Source organism: Hydractinia symbiolongicarpus, chromosome 10 (genome assembly GCF_029227915.1).
Source record: "Hydractinia symbiolongicarpus strain clone_291-10 chromosome 10, HSymV2.1, whole genome shotgun sequence".
NCBI classification, from domain to species: Eukaryota; Metazoa; Cnidaria; class Hydrozoa; order Anthoathecata; family Hydractiniidae; genus Hydractinia; species Hydractinia symbiolongicarpus.
In genome coordinates, this window is record NC_079884.1 from 24,131,953 (window position 1) to 24,149,716 (window position 17,764).

A 17,764-nucleotide genomic window follows, 5' to 3' on the forward strand; every position below is an offset into this window, starting at 1 on the left:
AATATTTGATGAAAACCTGCTAATTCGTTGTGTTATTGTGCTAAACATTTGAGGAGGTTTGGTGCATGAACCTCTGAAGATAAAGCACACAAGTGACATTATATCTTACAACAAACGCAAACAAAACGAAACGTGTCATAATAAACTCACATTTTAAAATAAATTGCTAACAAAAAATACAGCCTAACATTCATGGTAAGTCTTGCGATTGAAACGTTTATGGTCTTAAACGGCATTTAGTTGACAAAAAATCAAAATTTTGCTGTGACCATCATTTTCAGCATACTTTTTTTATTAACTGTGTCAATTTTTGTCGAAAATAAAGCAGTTTTAATTTTTGGTTAAATTTTGGCCTAAAATGACATTTAGGTGACAAAAATCAAACTTTTGTACCATCATCATTTTCAGCATACTTTATTTGTTAACTGTGCCAGATTTAGCCGAAAATAAAATGGTTTTAATTTTTGGATCAATTTTGGCCTAAAATGGCATTTAGGTGACAAAAATCAAAATTTCGATGTCACCATTATGTTCACCATACTTTTTTTGGTAACTTTGCCAATTTTTGTTGAAAATGAAGTAGTTTTAATTTTTGGACCAATTTTGTCCTAAAATGACATTTAAGGTGGCAAAAAATCAAAATTTTTATGTCACCATTATGTTCAGCATACTTTTTTTGTTAACTGTGCCAAATTTTGTTGAAAACAAATACTAATTTTGTCCTGAAACATCATTTAGATGAGTTCCCAGTAGTTGGGGAGCTTGGGTGCGAAGTTTACATCTGTGACGGAGGAACGTGTAATCCCAGGGTCGATTTTTTCTCAAAAATGCTCCAAAAGAAAAAAACGACGGTTTTAAAGAATTTCCTACGCCTTCGGGCGCGGAAATCCAATAAGTAGTTTCGTTAAGAAAAACCTGCAATCCTGTAGAAAAATACACAATAAAAGATCATTCACAACGCATAAAAGTATGACACTCACCAGCTGTATTTTTAATGTTTACAAAGTTTACTAAGAAGTGCCTCGTTTTCATGCCGATGATGTAATCGATAATTTAAATTCGGGAAAGGTGTATTCTTAACTATTTTTGTAACTAACCTGCAATGTTAAAATACAACTCAATACATAAAAAATAGAAATTCTACATAGCTATATAAAGTATTCTAAAATAAAAGTTAAAACTTTAACTGTATATTTTCAAAAGTAACAAGACGTATGATATACGCAAACAACCTCGCGAATAAAGTTTACAAAAAGCTGTCTATCAAATTGGGATTTTTGTTACGAAGTTAGACACGACATATTTTACTATTCAGATACGCAATAATATTTGTTACACACTTATTTTTCAAAATTGATTTGTGAGACCTTCCTGAACAGAAAATTCCTCGAACTTTTAATATTCGATGGGTCCGTCTTGGGTGAACCGACTGACAGGAAGAAGAAAGACCACAAACCCACAAACCCCAAAATTTGCGAAATTCATTAATTCAGTTAATTCTGCCTACATTCACTTTTAAAAAGTTTGGTGGAAACACCTTTATTTACTAGTTAGTTAAACAAGTGTTTTGAACACTTGTCTTATCTTTTTAAAAAAGAAAAAAGAAAAAAAAAGTAAAAATAGTTACCAAGATGAGATTCGAACACACGACGACTCCCGTGTCGGTGCTCAGAGAGGCAAAAATAGTTACCAAGATGAGATTCGAACACACGACGACTCCCGTGTCGGTGCTCAGAGAGGCAAAAATTTCCATTCTTGTAGGACACATTTGCGTTTTAATACAAGCTCACGAGCTTGTAATCAGGAAAATTCTGGAAATTCCAGAATACAAATCTTGCTATGTAGAAACTTAACGATTCGAATATAATAACTTCTGAACGAGCTCAATTTAAATGATGAAGTAGTTCATTGTTTATTAATTCAGTAATAAATACATATTAGCATTTGAATATTTTGAGTATTTAGACCTTCAAAATTTACTCTCTTGTTGAAAATTTTTTGAAGATGATGATGGTACATGGTCTGATAACAGGTGATCTAAAAAAAAAGTACGTTTAAAATAAGAAACAAGAATACAATTTTACCATAAACTGCATTAAAACCAGGTTGTTTAATTATTGTCTCTTTAACCTCTTTTTGCCTCTTTGATTTAAAAAGAGAATTTAATACAAAGATACAAATCCATGCGATGTGATGCACAGATATATTATTCTTTTTTGATTCAAATTCTCAAATTTGAATTTCTTTCGGGGAGTCGGATTAGTTCCAAGTTTTCATTTTGAGGAAACTGATTGGTTATTGTTTTGTTTGACAAATTGACAAATTGAATCCAACAAGTTGAAACATAAAGGGGTACACACACAATAAATTTGCGGATTTGAAAAATTGAGGGTTTTTTTCGTGATATTTTTAAAAATCAAGTCATTTCTAAGAAATCTCAGACAAATATTTTTGTGATACTTTGGGTGAGTTAAAGAAAGATTTTCAAGCAAATTAGGCACATGGAGAACTGATATTTAGCCAGTAATAGAATAGTTAGCCGTTTTCAATGGCACCATAGCTTGGTGGTTATAACTCTGACACTTTGTGCGGGAGAACGGGGTTCAATTTCCCTTGGAAGCAATTTAACATTGGTGAGTGCTACCATAGCTCCGGGTTAACCCAAGCCATGTGAGAGAAATTGGGGAGATGACACACTATGTGGGCTGTTGGATGCTACAGGGAGTTGTCTGGTGGAGCGAGGACCCTAATTGGGTCTGCATATCTTAAAATGAGCATTAAATACTAGGACTCTCTATCTAAGCCATGGCCTTTCCTGGAAATAATAGACAGGATTTGTAAGGCTAGCCATATAAAATATACAGACATTCTATTTATCTATGCAGAATAATTATATATACAGCGTACAGTATAATTAGCTGCTTATACAGCTCCTTATGCGATATATATCTTTTTACTTAAATTTTCACTTTTCTTCGTTATCGATCTCCCCATAGTCATCTATGTTTATATAGATCAACATAAAGTTGTGCTTCAATTAAAATCAAGAAAAAGAACAAAAAACGATTTTGCAAAAAATTATAATTTTACTGTAGATAGCAGTACATATATATGTCGTATATATTATTAAACAACAAAACTATTCTGATTTCAAGGAAAAAACATGACGCAGTTAGCTGTAAAGAACACAAAGAAGCTTTTAACGGCTAATTATATTAGGTGTAGCATCTAATTATCCTGCATCGGCTCAGCATCAACTACATATTGTTACAGGTTAATTATCAGTTCACCGGCTGCTCAGTGCAAGCAACAATAAACTTCTGTCACGTTTCGACAACTTTTCTGCAAAAATACAAAAAAAAAATCCTGTGCCACAAAGTGTCATTTGGAAGTTATTTTAAGCCCCCTTTTTTGCCATAAGAACAGGAGTTCGGTGTCCAGTCATGGAAGAACTACACAAGGCAGGATAAAGGTTTTTTGTTGCTTTAAGAAAAAAAGGCACTCTAATCAAAGCACTATTTTGTGTCACTAACTCCATAGCTAGCTAGCAAGTAAGTAATTTCATGACTATCAACTAACTAACTAATTTCATGACTATCCAAGTCAGCACTAAAAATTGAGATAGCTAGCTAGCCAGTACACCTTTCTCACTTAGCTATATATAAAATAATTCTTACCTGATAAAATACACGAATTTAAGAAATAGTGCTTAGCTCCCCATCAATAAAGCTACTACGACCAAATCAAAGAGACCAGCAAGGGGCGACCAACAAGATGTAAGCACTTTTAGTAATGGCCGCACACGGAATGTTCTGGCCACACAAAGAGTACACTCTCTGTTCAGATTGGTCATTTAATTGACAGAGATTAAAATAAAGTATCTTATTTGGCTCTCGCAAAAATGGAATTTTCCGAGCGTTTAGCCTGGACAAAAACTTAGCAGCGTCTGTCTCTCTCTCTCTATGCGAATGTAAGGCAAAGCAAAAAATGACTCAACTATTTTTTGTTGGGGATGTCAATGGCCTTATTGATCAAACAATGCGCTTTACTAATGACAACATCAATTCCCTTCGTGTTTGCTTACAGCGTGCTGCCAGATCACGTGACATAGGCTATCATTTTCTTGATGGATTCCTACAACCTCGTCCCCAGGGTCTTGTGGTCCGTGGACCCGTTATTAATACGGAGAGGCCAACAATGATCTGCCGCTATCAACTTTATCAGTAAGGCAAAATGCCCTGGGAACGAGGTTGGGATTTCTGTTGCTGACATCCAGCATGTTAAGACCGTTATTGCATTATAATACCATCGCATGTTTTTGGCTTACACTGATATAATGCTGTATTTTTTGATTGAGCGCCCCTACTCTTCGGTGAAGGATTTTGATTATCGTATGTAGAGAAAGGATGTGTGGAGGGATGATTAAAGAAATAAAGGGACTTCATCAAACGCACAAGGTTCCTTGTTTCTTATACTGCTGTCTGCTTGGGTAGTGAAATTGATCGGTGATAAAAACAAAGTGTTCGTATACCTTTAAATTTTCCCCTAGCGAAAAACAAGTAAATTTTATAGAAAAGAAAGAATGACTTTATTAAGTTGATACGTTGTGTTTATGACTTTACTGATCTTAAAAGATGTTTTAACTAGTCCACGATATTGACCAGTTTCAGTTTGGCTGGTAATATGATAGTACCTTTTCTTTGAATTTTGACGATATCCACCATTTGGATGTGTTCAAAAACATTCTACTCGGTATGCACAATTAACCTTTTAACGATGTTCGAATAATAAAGGGGTGGGTGGGGGGAGAGGAGGAGGGTACTTGATGTTTAACATCAGCTCAAAATTACTGACATTCCATCTCAATAGACATTTAGTTGCTAGTTAATTCGGTAAAAAAAACGACTATTTTTTTGTTTTTCTCCATTCGTCAATTTCGTATATATCTAGGAGCGTATCAATATATATTTATATGCGACGACGATGACAAACTGAAATTAGTGTATTTACAAAAATAGAAAATCGACGATGCAAATTATTGACTGTAAAAAACACAAACCAATAAACAAACAAACAAACAAACACACAAACTAACAAACAGAATAGGCGTGGTGTAATGTCAATAAAAAGCACTCTTAGTACCCTATTTACACAAATTAAAATAAATGTATTGTTGAACCAGCACCATACAAAAAACGTTTTGTTAATCTGTCTCTTCAATCTTCTGCAAGCTGACCCCGGTTTTGGGATTAAGCTTTTTCAATCGCCGTGTCATCATCAACCTGATAAAAAACAACTTAAATTCAAAAAAGTGACAAAATCCGGTTTTAAGAAATAGCTTGCTTATATTTTTTGTAACTCTGACATAACGGCCGTCGTAAGGTAGAAAGAGAACTCCGCCAGAGCCTTCTGTCATTACTACATCATTCTAAACACAAACGCCCATTGTATGATTTCTACAAACAAAATATTTTATTTGTACAGGGTGTAATATAGTGAGGCACACTTTTAAAAAGTACGTCAAAATTTTAGCTGAGACTGGATGTGCTTATCCGTTTTTTTTAGGTTCGAGTGATCTTAGTTGTGTTCCTCCGAAAAAACGGCAAAATTAAATTTATTTTTCAAATATAGATGGTGATAAAATTATTCTATTGTGAATAAATGCGTCTATATTAGTAAAAAAGGGGAAAATGTTCAGAGATAATTGTTCTTTTAGTAATTCCAGGCCAACATTATTTTGTTCTTAATCTGTAAAGGAATTTAAGTTAACTACCAGTCTCAATAAATACGTTTTTCTAATTTCGTTTTTATTTTGTAGTTTCTTATATAAAAACGTGTATAGAGGGAATACTTAAATATAATGAGAATATAACTTACTTTACGGCTTTCTTGTCGTCCTTCTGTGAAGCATTTTTGAGAGATACCCAGTCCTCGAGTAAATCTAAATATATAACCACATAATCTCATTTCAAATAAAAATAAGAAGTTCTTCTCATTTTCCTCACCCTGCATTTTAAGAATTTAGACGAAAATTATTTCACCTACCTAAAGGGAATAAATTTTCGCGGAAATTAATTTTTGTTAAGCTCGCTAAAATTAGTTCCTGCGAAAATTATTGGGAAACTCGTTATCCGCGAAATTAATCCCCGCGAGATATTTTCTTTTAGAAAAATGATTTACAAATTTTTTTCTTCTCATTTACCCAAAACTGCATAGCCCTCGTCAAAAACCCATGCTTTCTTACATCACCTTTTGTAATATACATATTTTTGCGATATTTACGAGGGTTTTAGTTTTTTATGACTCTTTTCGATTAGCATAAAAACATACAAAAGTTTAGGAGTTTGAATTAGAGAGAGTGTACCTTCACAAGAATCAAGGATGTGAAAGGATTGAACAAGGAAGACAAATTGGATTCCATAAAAAAAACATCAGAAAAATTGAATTTGAAAAATGGATGTTCTCTAGAATTTTGAAATTGTTTAGGAGTTTAGGAGTTTTCATAAAAAATCAGGAAGTTTTGGATTTTTTAGAACGATTTTATTTTTTTAGCAGGTTAATGTTACAAAAAAAAATTGCTTAGAACTTGCTTACCGTTTTCAATTTGCTCTTCTTTTACATAATCACCATCAACGTAATGTTTTATCCTCATGTTCTAAAAAGGTATTCATATAAATAATTTAACAGAAGACAAAAACCCTGGTATCTCTGTATACTGCTAAATATAGAGATGTAAATAAGTAAATTGTCACTCATTATTACCCATTGCCACCGCTAAACATAAGTTTCAAATGATATTTAATACCGTGTTTCTACTATTAAAAGCCCGGGCGTTTATTAATTTTTTCGGCGTCTTAGAAGGCGATTATTAGAGGGAGAGTTTGAAAAGGGGGCGGTTATAAAGTTATTTTTAGAATCGCTACAAATTGTGGAAAGTGTAAAAGCGATACTTGTTTGACTTTTCGCAACAATTTTTGCTTAAAAAACAATAAACTGTATACATTACATTACATTTAAGTAACCTGGACGTTTCTTTGATAACATGAAACAGTCTGGGCATTTATTTTCTGATTTAATAATAGCGTACCTCTAATAACCTCCCCGGAGGCTTATTAAAAGGAGGGGATTTTAAAATTAATTTTAAATTAGAAGGGCGGTTATAAACCGGGCGCTTAAAATAAGGAGCGCAGAAAAAGGGAATTACGGTACGTCTTACTTACCATGGTTTTGAACCAACTACTTTCAAGTTTTGTCACCAGCTTTGTTTTGTCGATGTCGTATTGGATGACAGCATTTGAAAGTGCTTCTTCGTACCTGTAACTAATCTGACCAATCAGAATGTTCATTAATACCACCATAATACAGAACATGTTCGCCATGAGGAAAATGATCACAAACGTGCTAAAACAATAATAAAAAAACCATTAGTAAATCATGAGAATTTTAATCGGCTTTTATTACCTAAACCTTAAAGTTGGCATACTATAAAAACAAGCTGCTTGTTGCCAATCACGTGGGGATATCTAAAGGCTGGTTTATATTAAACATAAAAACCAATGTTCAACCGTTATACAACAGCACTATGGAAACGCACGCTGCACGAAAAAAGCGACGCAAGTGATGATAACACAACAACTGTTGCCTCACAACTCAAATCTAAGTGGAAACTGACCTTAATTATTAATAAAATTAATATTAAAAAGAATTAGAACGCATAAATATTTCCTACCGCTACAATACGAAAAGACATAATACCAACAGGATATAATAACTAACATTTTACGTATCTATATTATAATATCCGTATACGTCCGTCCGTCCGTCCGTCCGTCCATCTGTCTGTCACGCAAAATGGTAGCATAGCTGCGCAGGTAGCGAGACGCACGCAATGCGGTATAAAAAGGACGGGCGAACCCGTGGATTTTTCCACAGGCTAACGACTAGTAATTTCTAATAAGTAAAATAACACACAAGACATACTTAAAACTTGCATAATCATCTGCAAATCCTTGAGCTTCTGCGAGTGCTCTAACCTCTTGCAATAATACTGTCCAAAACCCACTAAAAAGAAAACATACAAATTACAACGTTTTAGCTACATCATAGGAGAATTTATCACATATTTTCAGAGCTCGGTGACGAAAATAAATGTTTGAAACCAGGGTGTTATCCAGCGTTCTCAGTAACTCTTAAAAAGATATTTCGCTTTCTTTCTCAATTCATTACAGAAGCTTTAACAAAAATATCGGACTTATAACCCATTTCATAAAAATTATAAAGGAATAAGACTTTATTAATTCTTTAAAACATTTTGATGAAATTCCCATTTGGGATTTAACGGTCCTAAAAATTTTCTCGGGCAGTCCCAATCATGGTAAGTTCTCATTAAGAAGGATTTCCATGAAGTGAATTGGACTCATTTCTGAAAATAATTGTTTAGTTTTTTTATTTCTAGTGGAAATCAGAAAGATAATTTGCAGCTAATTCGACGCTAAATTAACCATTCAAAATTCTTTCCTTGGAAATACGCCGTGTCCAGTTCACTCTAAACACCAATTTTTCGGCCCTGGAAAAGTTTCGTGGAACTTTACACGGGATAATTTTACATATTACAAAAAAACATCTTTATTCTCCTCATCAAAAAAAATTCGACAAAGAGTTTTAAAACTAGTCATGTTGCTCTAAATAAATAATTGACATACCCAACTTGAGAAAGTCCATTGGAAGCCTTCAGCGCCATGTAAACACTACCCGTGAACGCAAACATCACCACAAAGAAGATCAAGGCAAACTTTGAGATATCGTAGTATATGATCTTAGCAAATGTTTTGGTATACAATCCCAAGGTTCTAAATAAACCAAGAAATTGAAATAACTCACAAATAAATAAATTATACTTCAGACAGACCTAACATACTTTAGCGTTTGAAGTCAAATAAATATTAAAATATTGAGAATTGTTATTAACTACATTCCTAAGTGTTCTACTAACAGCGAGGAAAAAGATTAGTGACAAGATTATTTCAAAAGTACCATACCTAAACGCCGGAAAATACTTGAATATTCTTAAAAAGTTAATGAGAAACGCTGCGGCGGAGACAGCCCATTCAGCTTTCGTAGATTTGGCAAGTCGAAGTGGTACAAGTGCGATTAGCAGAGCCATTCCGATGATATCGAAATAATTAAAGGGATCTTTAAAATAACTTAATCGCTCTCTAAAACAGAAAGTTCGTAAACAAATTATTTCTAAGCCAGAACTTATGTTTGTTCCTTGGCTTTTATATATTCATTCTTTCCTTTATTAATTCATTCACTATTTTATTCATATTCTTCATTATTTATTTTTTAGTAAACAAATTGCTAAGCCAAAAATTTTTTTGCTTGTATGTTAGCTTATTATTCCTTCATTCCTTTCTTCACTCACTCACTCACTCACTCATTCATTCACTTACTCACTCACTCACTCATCCATTCATTCATTCATTATTTATTCTGTAAATCAGTTCAAGAGTTTAGTCACCAATGTTAGCCTTAAGCTTTAGTGATGTTTAAGCTAAAACACTGCTTAATCCTTTATGCCAGCTCTTCTCTGCTTCTGTAGCCGTACACTGTATGCGGGTTATACTACTGCTTATAAAAAATGACAGACATCTTAAAACCAATAAAAGATCTCTTTTATTAGCAAATACAAAAATCAGTTCTGTAAATTCAAACATTTTGTCTGGGCATTACGACTTAATTTTACAAAAGAAAAAAAAATAATTACAGAAAAAACTGCTGTACGTTTATTTATAAAAAGTAAAGACATAGTATTCAATAATTTCTATATCTTGATTTGAAAGTATTATAAATGCTATACCTCAAAACAACAAAACAACATACTTTATCACTTGCGAACACTCCGACAAGAAATAGACGAAAGTAAACACCAATGTCATGACTTCACAAAACATGCGGAAGTGATCGGTCTTGCTCTCATAAGTTAAAGGCGAATTCGTTTTCGTATGCAGAAAAAACGCCAGCGACATCACTGCCAGGAAAACCACGTATAGCAGAAACAGACCCCTATAAGCGGTGAAGTTCACAAGATACAGAATATTGTTCCAGCAGACATGAAGGAAATTTAAAAAAAATAATTACTTCATATAACAGTGGCCATAAGCATCCCACTTTCTGCGAACCAGTAAACGAACAACAGGATGTCGGATGGCATCCTAAAAAAGTGTGATAACTACAGTGCGTCAATTAAACACAAAAGAATCACTAAAATTATAATTATCATTATAATTATTTGTTCTATCTGGTACTCTGCAAGACTTTCGTAATCAAGGCAAGAGAGAAGCAGCCAGTCGACAGATTATAAAAAAAATGTCACCATTGAGTAACACATTTAGTACAGTTAAATTGCACTTTTTCCAACAGCTCTCATGAGAACTTCTTAAGTATCTCCCTAACAATCTGTAAAAAAATGATACAGAATTAAATTATAGGTTTCTACCGCTTTGCTGCAGCTATTCGCTATTAGCTGCAAGCATGATGTGGTTAAATATTTAAATTCAGAGTTTATATCTCCATTCTCATCCTTGGCAGGCCTGCCTTCATCATCACCATCCAGCAAACGATAATAAAAATGATAGCGAATCGGCATGTTCGGTATACTCGCTGCAGCAGCTTCTTCGGTTTCGTCTTCTTCAGTATTAACTGGTATAAAAGGCCAATCTGGATTCATCAAGCAATCTAGAATAGCTAACACTGTTTTCTAAAAAAATATCAGTAATATTTTAATTAACGCCCGTCTCTTATAGTAATAACCGCCCAGTCTTTAATTCCCGCCCGTCTCTAATAAACCTTTGTCTTCTTCTACGGTCAAGAAGAGGCGTTTACTACATTTCTCCTCATTTGAACAACTTAATGTGTCGAATTTATAATGAAAGATATAGGTATGTCAAACAATGAATATTCAAATTTCTTAGGTTTTTAATAATTCTCTAAAAATCTTAAATTAAATTAACGCCCAGGGCGTTTATTACAGCATTTACGGTATTTAAAAAATTATCGCAGATATTTTCACAAAACTACAACAATTAACAAAACAACAAAACAATTTTATTTCGCTGCCATGATCAAAGGGTGTTAACAATGCTAATTCACTTTTGTTTTTAAGTAATAAATTACCTTCATGTTTCCGTGGTTAATATAGTTTTTGAATTTGAAGCGTGCTTCCTCCAATCCAGAGTCTTCAAATAATTCCCTGACTCTAGAAGGAGATATTACAAACATTTTTTTATTTTAATAATACTTTCTCAAGTTTACCTAAAGAGGAATTAATTTTCGACGAATAAATTTATAGTTCCGGCGGAAATTATTGGGAAATTCGCTATTCGTGAAATTCACAAAACTTTAGACCTAGAAATGCATATAATATATATGTAAATTTCAACTTTAACAGCCTTTAAATTCTTTTTCAAGAAATTCGCGAAATTTAATTCTCGCTAAATTTAAGGACTTGCTAACTTCGCAAAAATTAGTTCTCGCAAAAATGAATTACCTTATTAAGGACTAAAGAAACTCTAAATTAAACAATGCATAAAAATTCTGGTGAATTCCTTAGTGTTAATATCTGAACGACACAAAAAAAAACTTTAATAAAAATACTTTGCCTGACAAAGTAACAACGAAGTAACAAGAAGACAGAATACATAGTTCTTGTTGTTTTCAATACATTATACATTTTATTATGTACAATAAACCAAATCACCTTCCATTCTCCATAGATTGAACTAACAAAGCTGCAACATCATCATGAAGATTATTTAAAGCAAAATCCAATGGATACTCATCATCCAAAGTCGTGACATAAACCAAACCAGGGTGGTGTCTCAAAATGTTCTCACAAACATGCAACAAATTTCTTTCTGCAGCCAGATGTAAAATTGTTTTCATAGAACCATCAGCTAACTCAATTAAGGAACCATATGTTGGCTCCGCACTTTCGTTATCTTCTTCCAGGAGAACAGCAGAAAATTCTGTAATCTAAACAAGACAAATCAGAAGAAGAAGATACACTGATGTAATCTATATTTTTAAGTATAATATATGTCACGGGGATTGTGATAAATTTGGAAATTATACATAATAACAATAACCCTAACCCTTATACATGATACCACGTGAATATGCATAATTTCCAATTGATCATATATATATATACAATGACATTTAGTGCAAAATCACACACAAGCACATTTCACTGAAATCACACCTGCTAATAAGTACTGGGAAAATACAACACTCCAGATTATTCTAATACCTTAAAATATTTTATTCATACAAATTTTGCGCACAGAAAATTTGGTCTTTTTGTCTAAAATTTAAGAAATTCAGTTCCTACCAATAATTACTTTTTCTTTGCCACCGCCAAAGTTTAATACACAAAATTAAAGTTTACCTGCCGTTTCCAAATTATTTAATATAATTAATTGTTTTCTAAACAATCAACTATATTATACTTTTATTTAAATTTATATTAGCTAATACATCTATTTTGTTGCTTCTATTACCCAATAAATTTCATTTTTAATTCTAATTTTTAGAAAAACTCAGTCCCTTTAAATTAAATCGAAACCAATTTTTAATTTATTTTTTTTAAAAACCCACCGCAATCATTTTGCCCCACCGCAAAATAAAATTTGCACCAACATTTGTAAGGGTAATGACATAAAATGTCTGCAAAAATTAAAGCTTACCTCAAAAAGAAATGTTGAGAATATTTCTTGCTTCTTGTTTTGTTCAACATAATCTTTGTAACGATCATGAATTGTTGTCAACAAATAAACAAAAGCGTCTGCTTTACCTCCCAAATTCTCTTTAATTTTGCGAGTACGAATTACTCTTTGGGCTTTTGCACGACTTATTTTACTATTCCAATCGTTATACAAGTCTTTCACCTATATAATACACAGAAAAAAATAATAATATAAATATTTTAAAAAGTCCACTATTAGGATTTGTCATAAATAACCCTTTAACAGACACTAAAAAATGCTTCAAAGTCATGCAAACGTGTGTCTTGTTCATAATGCATATGGAATTTCTACAAAATATACTTGTGTTTTCCCTAATTGATTAACAACTGAACTTATATTTAGACTAACAGCATTTTTTATAAGTTTACACATAGTGGGTATAGTGGGTAAAGGTGTTTACACGACATAATATCAGAACCCATATTTGGCATCACAAAACTAAATATTGGGTAAAGACAGGTTTATTACTTCAACATTTTCCTTTGTTTTTAAAAAAGTGACAAAGTCTTATTATTATAAGCATTATATATATAAAAGAACCAGTAAATTTTGCCTTGAACACTCAAAATACGGTTGAAATTGTTAGTGTTGATCATTATGTTTATTATTTGTTTCTTTATAGTGTAGCATTGTAGCATTGTCTTTTCCGGAAGATGATCCAAGTGGTGTTAGAGACAAAGTGTTTAATGAACTGAAACTGGAAAGTAATAATGCTGATGATGGCGTAGAAAAACTTATTGATTATTTGGATAAACTTTTTAAAAAAGATGAGTTAAGTGAGGTGTATACGAGCGTTATACCATATTTGATAGATACGTACGTGAAGCTAACCAGAAAGTCGAGACTTTTGTTTTGGAATTTAAAAAAAGGTATAACCGAATAATGCAAAAAGATATGAAATTGCCTTCCTCAGTCTTAGCATTTAAACTACTTGATGCTTCAAAACTTTCTCACAAGGAGAGACAACTGGTGTTAACAGGTGTTGATTACTCAAAGAAAGAACAGTTATTTGATCAAATGAAAACTGCTCTCAGAAAGTTCTATGGAGAACAAGCTATCCCATCTGAGAGTGATGTTTCTGACATTGCGTTAGAACCCAGGGGAGCCTCAGCTTCAGAAGAGATACTTTACAATCGTCCAAATAAATATCAACATAACCGTTTTATCAGACCGCAGAGAATTTTTAGACATGGTGAAAATAAACATTTTCGATCTAGAAACACTGACACTAAAACAAACCCATTGTGTTTCAATGGTAAACCTACAAAATGCAAAATTTGTGAGTCTATTTTGCATTTTTTGAGAGATTGTCCTCACAGACGGTCCATGAACTCTGGGGAGCATATCACATTATTTACTGGATCAAATGAAAGTGAGTTGTGTTTACTTACTAGTAATAACAATGGTAACATAGAAGTGTCCCAGAATGATTTTATTGACTCGATGCCTGATGTTAGTTTTAGTTGATGTTTTGCACTTTAGCATGTGTATCAACCAGAGTCCAGAAGTAAGACATCTCATTGAAGCTAACAAAATGGTAAAGAAAATTAAGTCTGATCAGTTTAAACTGATATATCCAAAAATGAATGTCAACCAGGAGCTTCGATTAGTCGTATTCACAGATGCTTCCCATGCAAATTTGCCAGATGGTGCATCTAGTGCAGGTGCACATATCATTTTATTAGTTGGAGAAAATAATGATTGTTGTATACTAAATTGGTCATCCAACAAAATTAAAAGGGTAGTGAAGAGTACCACAGCTGCAGTTTAGCACTATCAGATGGGTTGGAAGATGCACTGTACCTATCTGAATTACTGGCGGAATTGCTAAGAAAAGACGTAAAGAAAATCACAATAAATGCCAAGATTGATAATAAAAATCTACATTCACTTATATATTCAACGAAAGTAATAAGTGAAAAACGACTGCGTATTGATATTGCAGCAATAAAAGAGATGCTAATTCGTAAAGAAATCAGTACAGTGGAATGGATACCCACCGAAAGACAATTGGCTGATTGTCTGACAAAACATGGTGCTAGTTGTCAGAGTTTACAAAATATTCTGTCGATTGGAAAACTTGATGTGTGACATTATAAAATTGACTATTATCAGTGTTTCATTTTATTTCATTGTGCACACAGGTTGTGTACCTTCTTTTGTTGCAGACATTTCATACACTATGGACGTTCTACGAACTACAAGAAAAAGGGAGGCGTGTGTTAGTGTTGATCATTATGTTTATTATTTGTTTCTTTATAGTGTAGCATTATAACTGGTGGGTGTAATAAATATATGTGTACATCGTTTCACTATCTATGGTTATTATCAATTTTACAGAAATAAGGTTAAAATGCGAAGCACAGACCAGTTTGTGAGGTTTGAATGCACACTGAGAAATTTGTAGAGTGCTATCTCTCTTAATCTTATTACAGCTAACCTCCTATTAATTTTATATAAAAGAGCTTGAAATATTTTCTATGTTGTCGATTTGTATATCTTATACAAATTTTGTGATTTTCGCATATTGCAAAGCTTATAATTTAAAGATAGAAAAGATGAAAAAGAAAAAATATAAAATAGCATTTTTTCTAAGTTCTTTTCAATAAAAATTGGTTTATATACAAAAGTTTAAATTTTGATATATGTTGAGAACAAATTTTGATCGATACACCTCTATGTTTTAAATATAAAGATATTATACCAGTTTATTATTTTATCACAAAAATATATATATAGCAATTAGGTAAGGAAATTCAAAAACTGTTATATAACCATTCCATAACCATTTTAAGGAATTTGAGTTTAGATCTATATAACACAGTCTAAATTAGATTGGAAGACGGTTATTAATATATCCATGTTAGCATGGAAAATGGGAAAAATGGGAAAAATATAATAAATTTTGTTAGGATCATCCTTAGAACTGGTAACTTATATACAATGCACTTTCATTTCATTTAGAAGAATCATTCTGTAAAGTCTGGATACATGATTAGGTTATTTAATATGCTTATAAGGTTATTTTAATATAAATATAAGTATCTCACAAGACATTCATCAGTTTTTCTAAAAATTTAGACAAGTTTGGTGTTGCATTGTAAAATATTGGAACAAAAACCAATATGGACGCAAATGTGCATACTTTTTTGTCCAAACATTGAAAATGTTTTTTAAATGTGACTTAAGTTCTGATAGCCTAATTATAGATTGCACAACCTAATTATGCTGTTTTCCCTGACTGCTCATCATTTTCTTTAACACTTTAGTGATGTGTTCAATGAGATTGTTAACTCATATAGTTTTCAACATGGTCTAACTTTGTATCAAACTGCACTTGATCTAGTTTGTTATGGCCTCTATTGACTTTTATGCTATATAGCATAAAAATCAATAGAGGCCATTTCTGATTGTACAAATTTTGATTGGCAATAATAATGAATACATTGAAATGCAGATCAAGAAAATGTATTGGATGATATGTTTTGAACGAATGGTTAAAAAGATAATATAGGGCTTTTGATGATTTCATTAACCTGTCTGTGCAAAATGGGTGGGTTGACCCCGCTTTACCATATATATTTTTAGCTTGATTTCGATATTTTCCAATGTTCAACATGCCCAATCATTTTGGTATAGCCCTTTTCGTTTATCATCAGGCACATAATGATACGGAAAAATAATTTAAAAAAAAACATATGCCAGAATCAGAAATACTTTTCACACCTATGTGGTACTTGTAAAAGCATTGTTTGAGGGTGTTTGATAAGTATTTAGTATTTTTTGTTTTGCCCATCTTTTGTTTCGTTTAAAGTGACAATTTGACCTCTTCCCCATGTCAGTATGCTATACTCTCACATTTAAAATTGCTGGTAAACAAATACCTTTTTATTGGGTAGAAGGTTGGCATGATAGTTTGCTTTGTTCTATGTGATATATAATTAACTCTTCTTTTTCTTATCTGTGTATATATTTTTAGTATTTTCACTTTAAAAAAAAAGGTTTTTAGAATGCATGTTTTTTAAATTCAATCTCCACACTAAGGTTTAAGTAGTGGCAACCACGGGTCTATTAAAAAACATGTTGATCTTTAGCCTAATTATTAAGACCCAAATCCCTAGTGCTCTTCCAATGTCGCTATCAATAAATAAGAAAGGACTCTGAATGCGTTAACTCTCCAAAGAACCTGAGAACTAAGTGTGTGTTAAAAAACTGAGATGTTGGGGGTGGGGGGGGGGTGGGGGGGGGGCAGTGTAGCGTAAGGTGTTTACACATAATGCAGCTTATAGCTACATATATTCTAATCAAAATATATAAAGGAAAAGAGTGTTAAAAATTCTTCGTATTGCGTATTTTGTAATGGTGATGCACCACAAAACTAGAATTAGCTAAAATTTTTTGCAATGTCACCATGTCATGATTTGAACATTTAAAATTTTGACCTGTGACCCCCGTGACCTGGTGGAATACACCAGCCAACCATTGTCCTTAAAATAAAATAAAAAAACAACTATCTTTAGATAGTTAGATATATGAAGTATAATACTAAAATGATAAAAAATAAATAGTTTTAGGTGTATATACCTACCTCTTTCCAAAAGTCGCTGTCAAAACTTTCATCAAATGGATTTTTTGGATCAAAAGGCTGTTCTATCTGCACTTGATGTGAACCATCGTTATAAGCAACCAGCGGAACGCTTTGTGCATCGGAACCTTTTTCTTCCTCAATGCTACCATACATTATTAAGTATTAGTAAAGGAATTTCATTAAAAGTTCATTAAAAAAAACAAGAATAAAGAGGGAGGTTTGATTTGATTTGTTGACATTATGCAACCGGCACCGATGCAAGAAATGACACCCATGTAACATTTTATGGACCGAGCTCGCTAGGCGCGCAAACTGCGTTTTACTTTTAGAAAAGACAGTTGATTTTCTGGGAGTTCCGTGCAAATAAATA

At 32.6% G+C, this 17,764-nt stretch overlaps 1 protein-coding gene across 1 annotated transcript; it reads right to left on the reverse strand.

The window, feature by feature from the left end:
• Positions 1–5,119: 5,119 nt before the first annotated feature.
• Positions 5,120–17,677, reverse strand: LOC130662695 (uncharacterized). Its single transcript, XM_057461603.1, has 14 exons — positions 17,395–17,677; positions 12,747–12,947; positions 11,759–12,033; positions 11,176–11,257; positions 10,499–10,759; positions 10,141–10,214; positions 9,883–10,065; positions 9,039–9,215; positions 8,703–8,849; positions 7,981–8,061; positions 7,221–7,401; positions 6,595–6,655; positions 5,878–5,941; positions 5,120–5,282 (listed from the first exon to the last, which is right to left on the reverse strand). The coding sequence occupies exons 1-14, from the start codon at positions 17,545–17,547 to the stop codon at positions 5,204–5,206; spliced, it is 2,019 nt and encodes a 672-aa protein (XP_057317586.1). The 5' UTR covers positions 17,548–17,677; the 3' UTR covers positions 5,120–5,203.
• Positions 17,678–17,764: the final 87 nt, after the last annotated feature.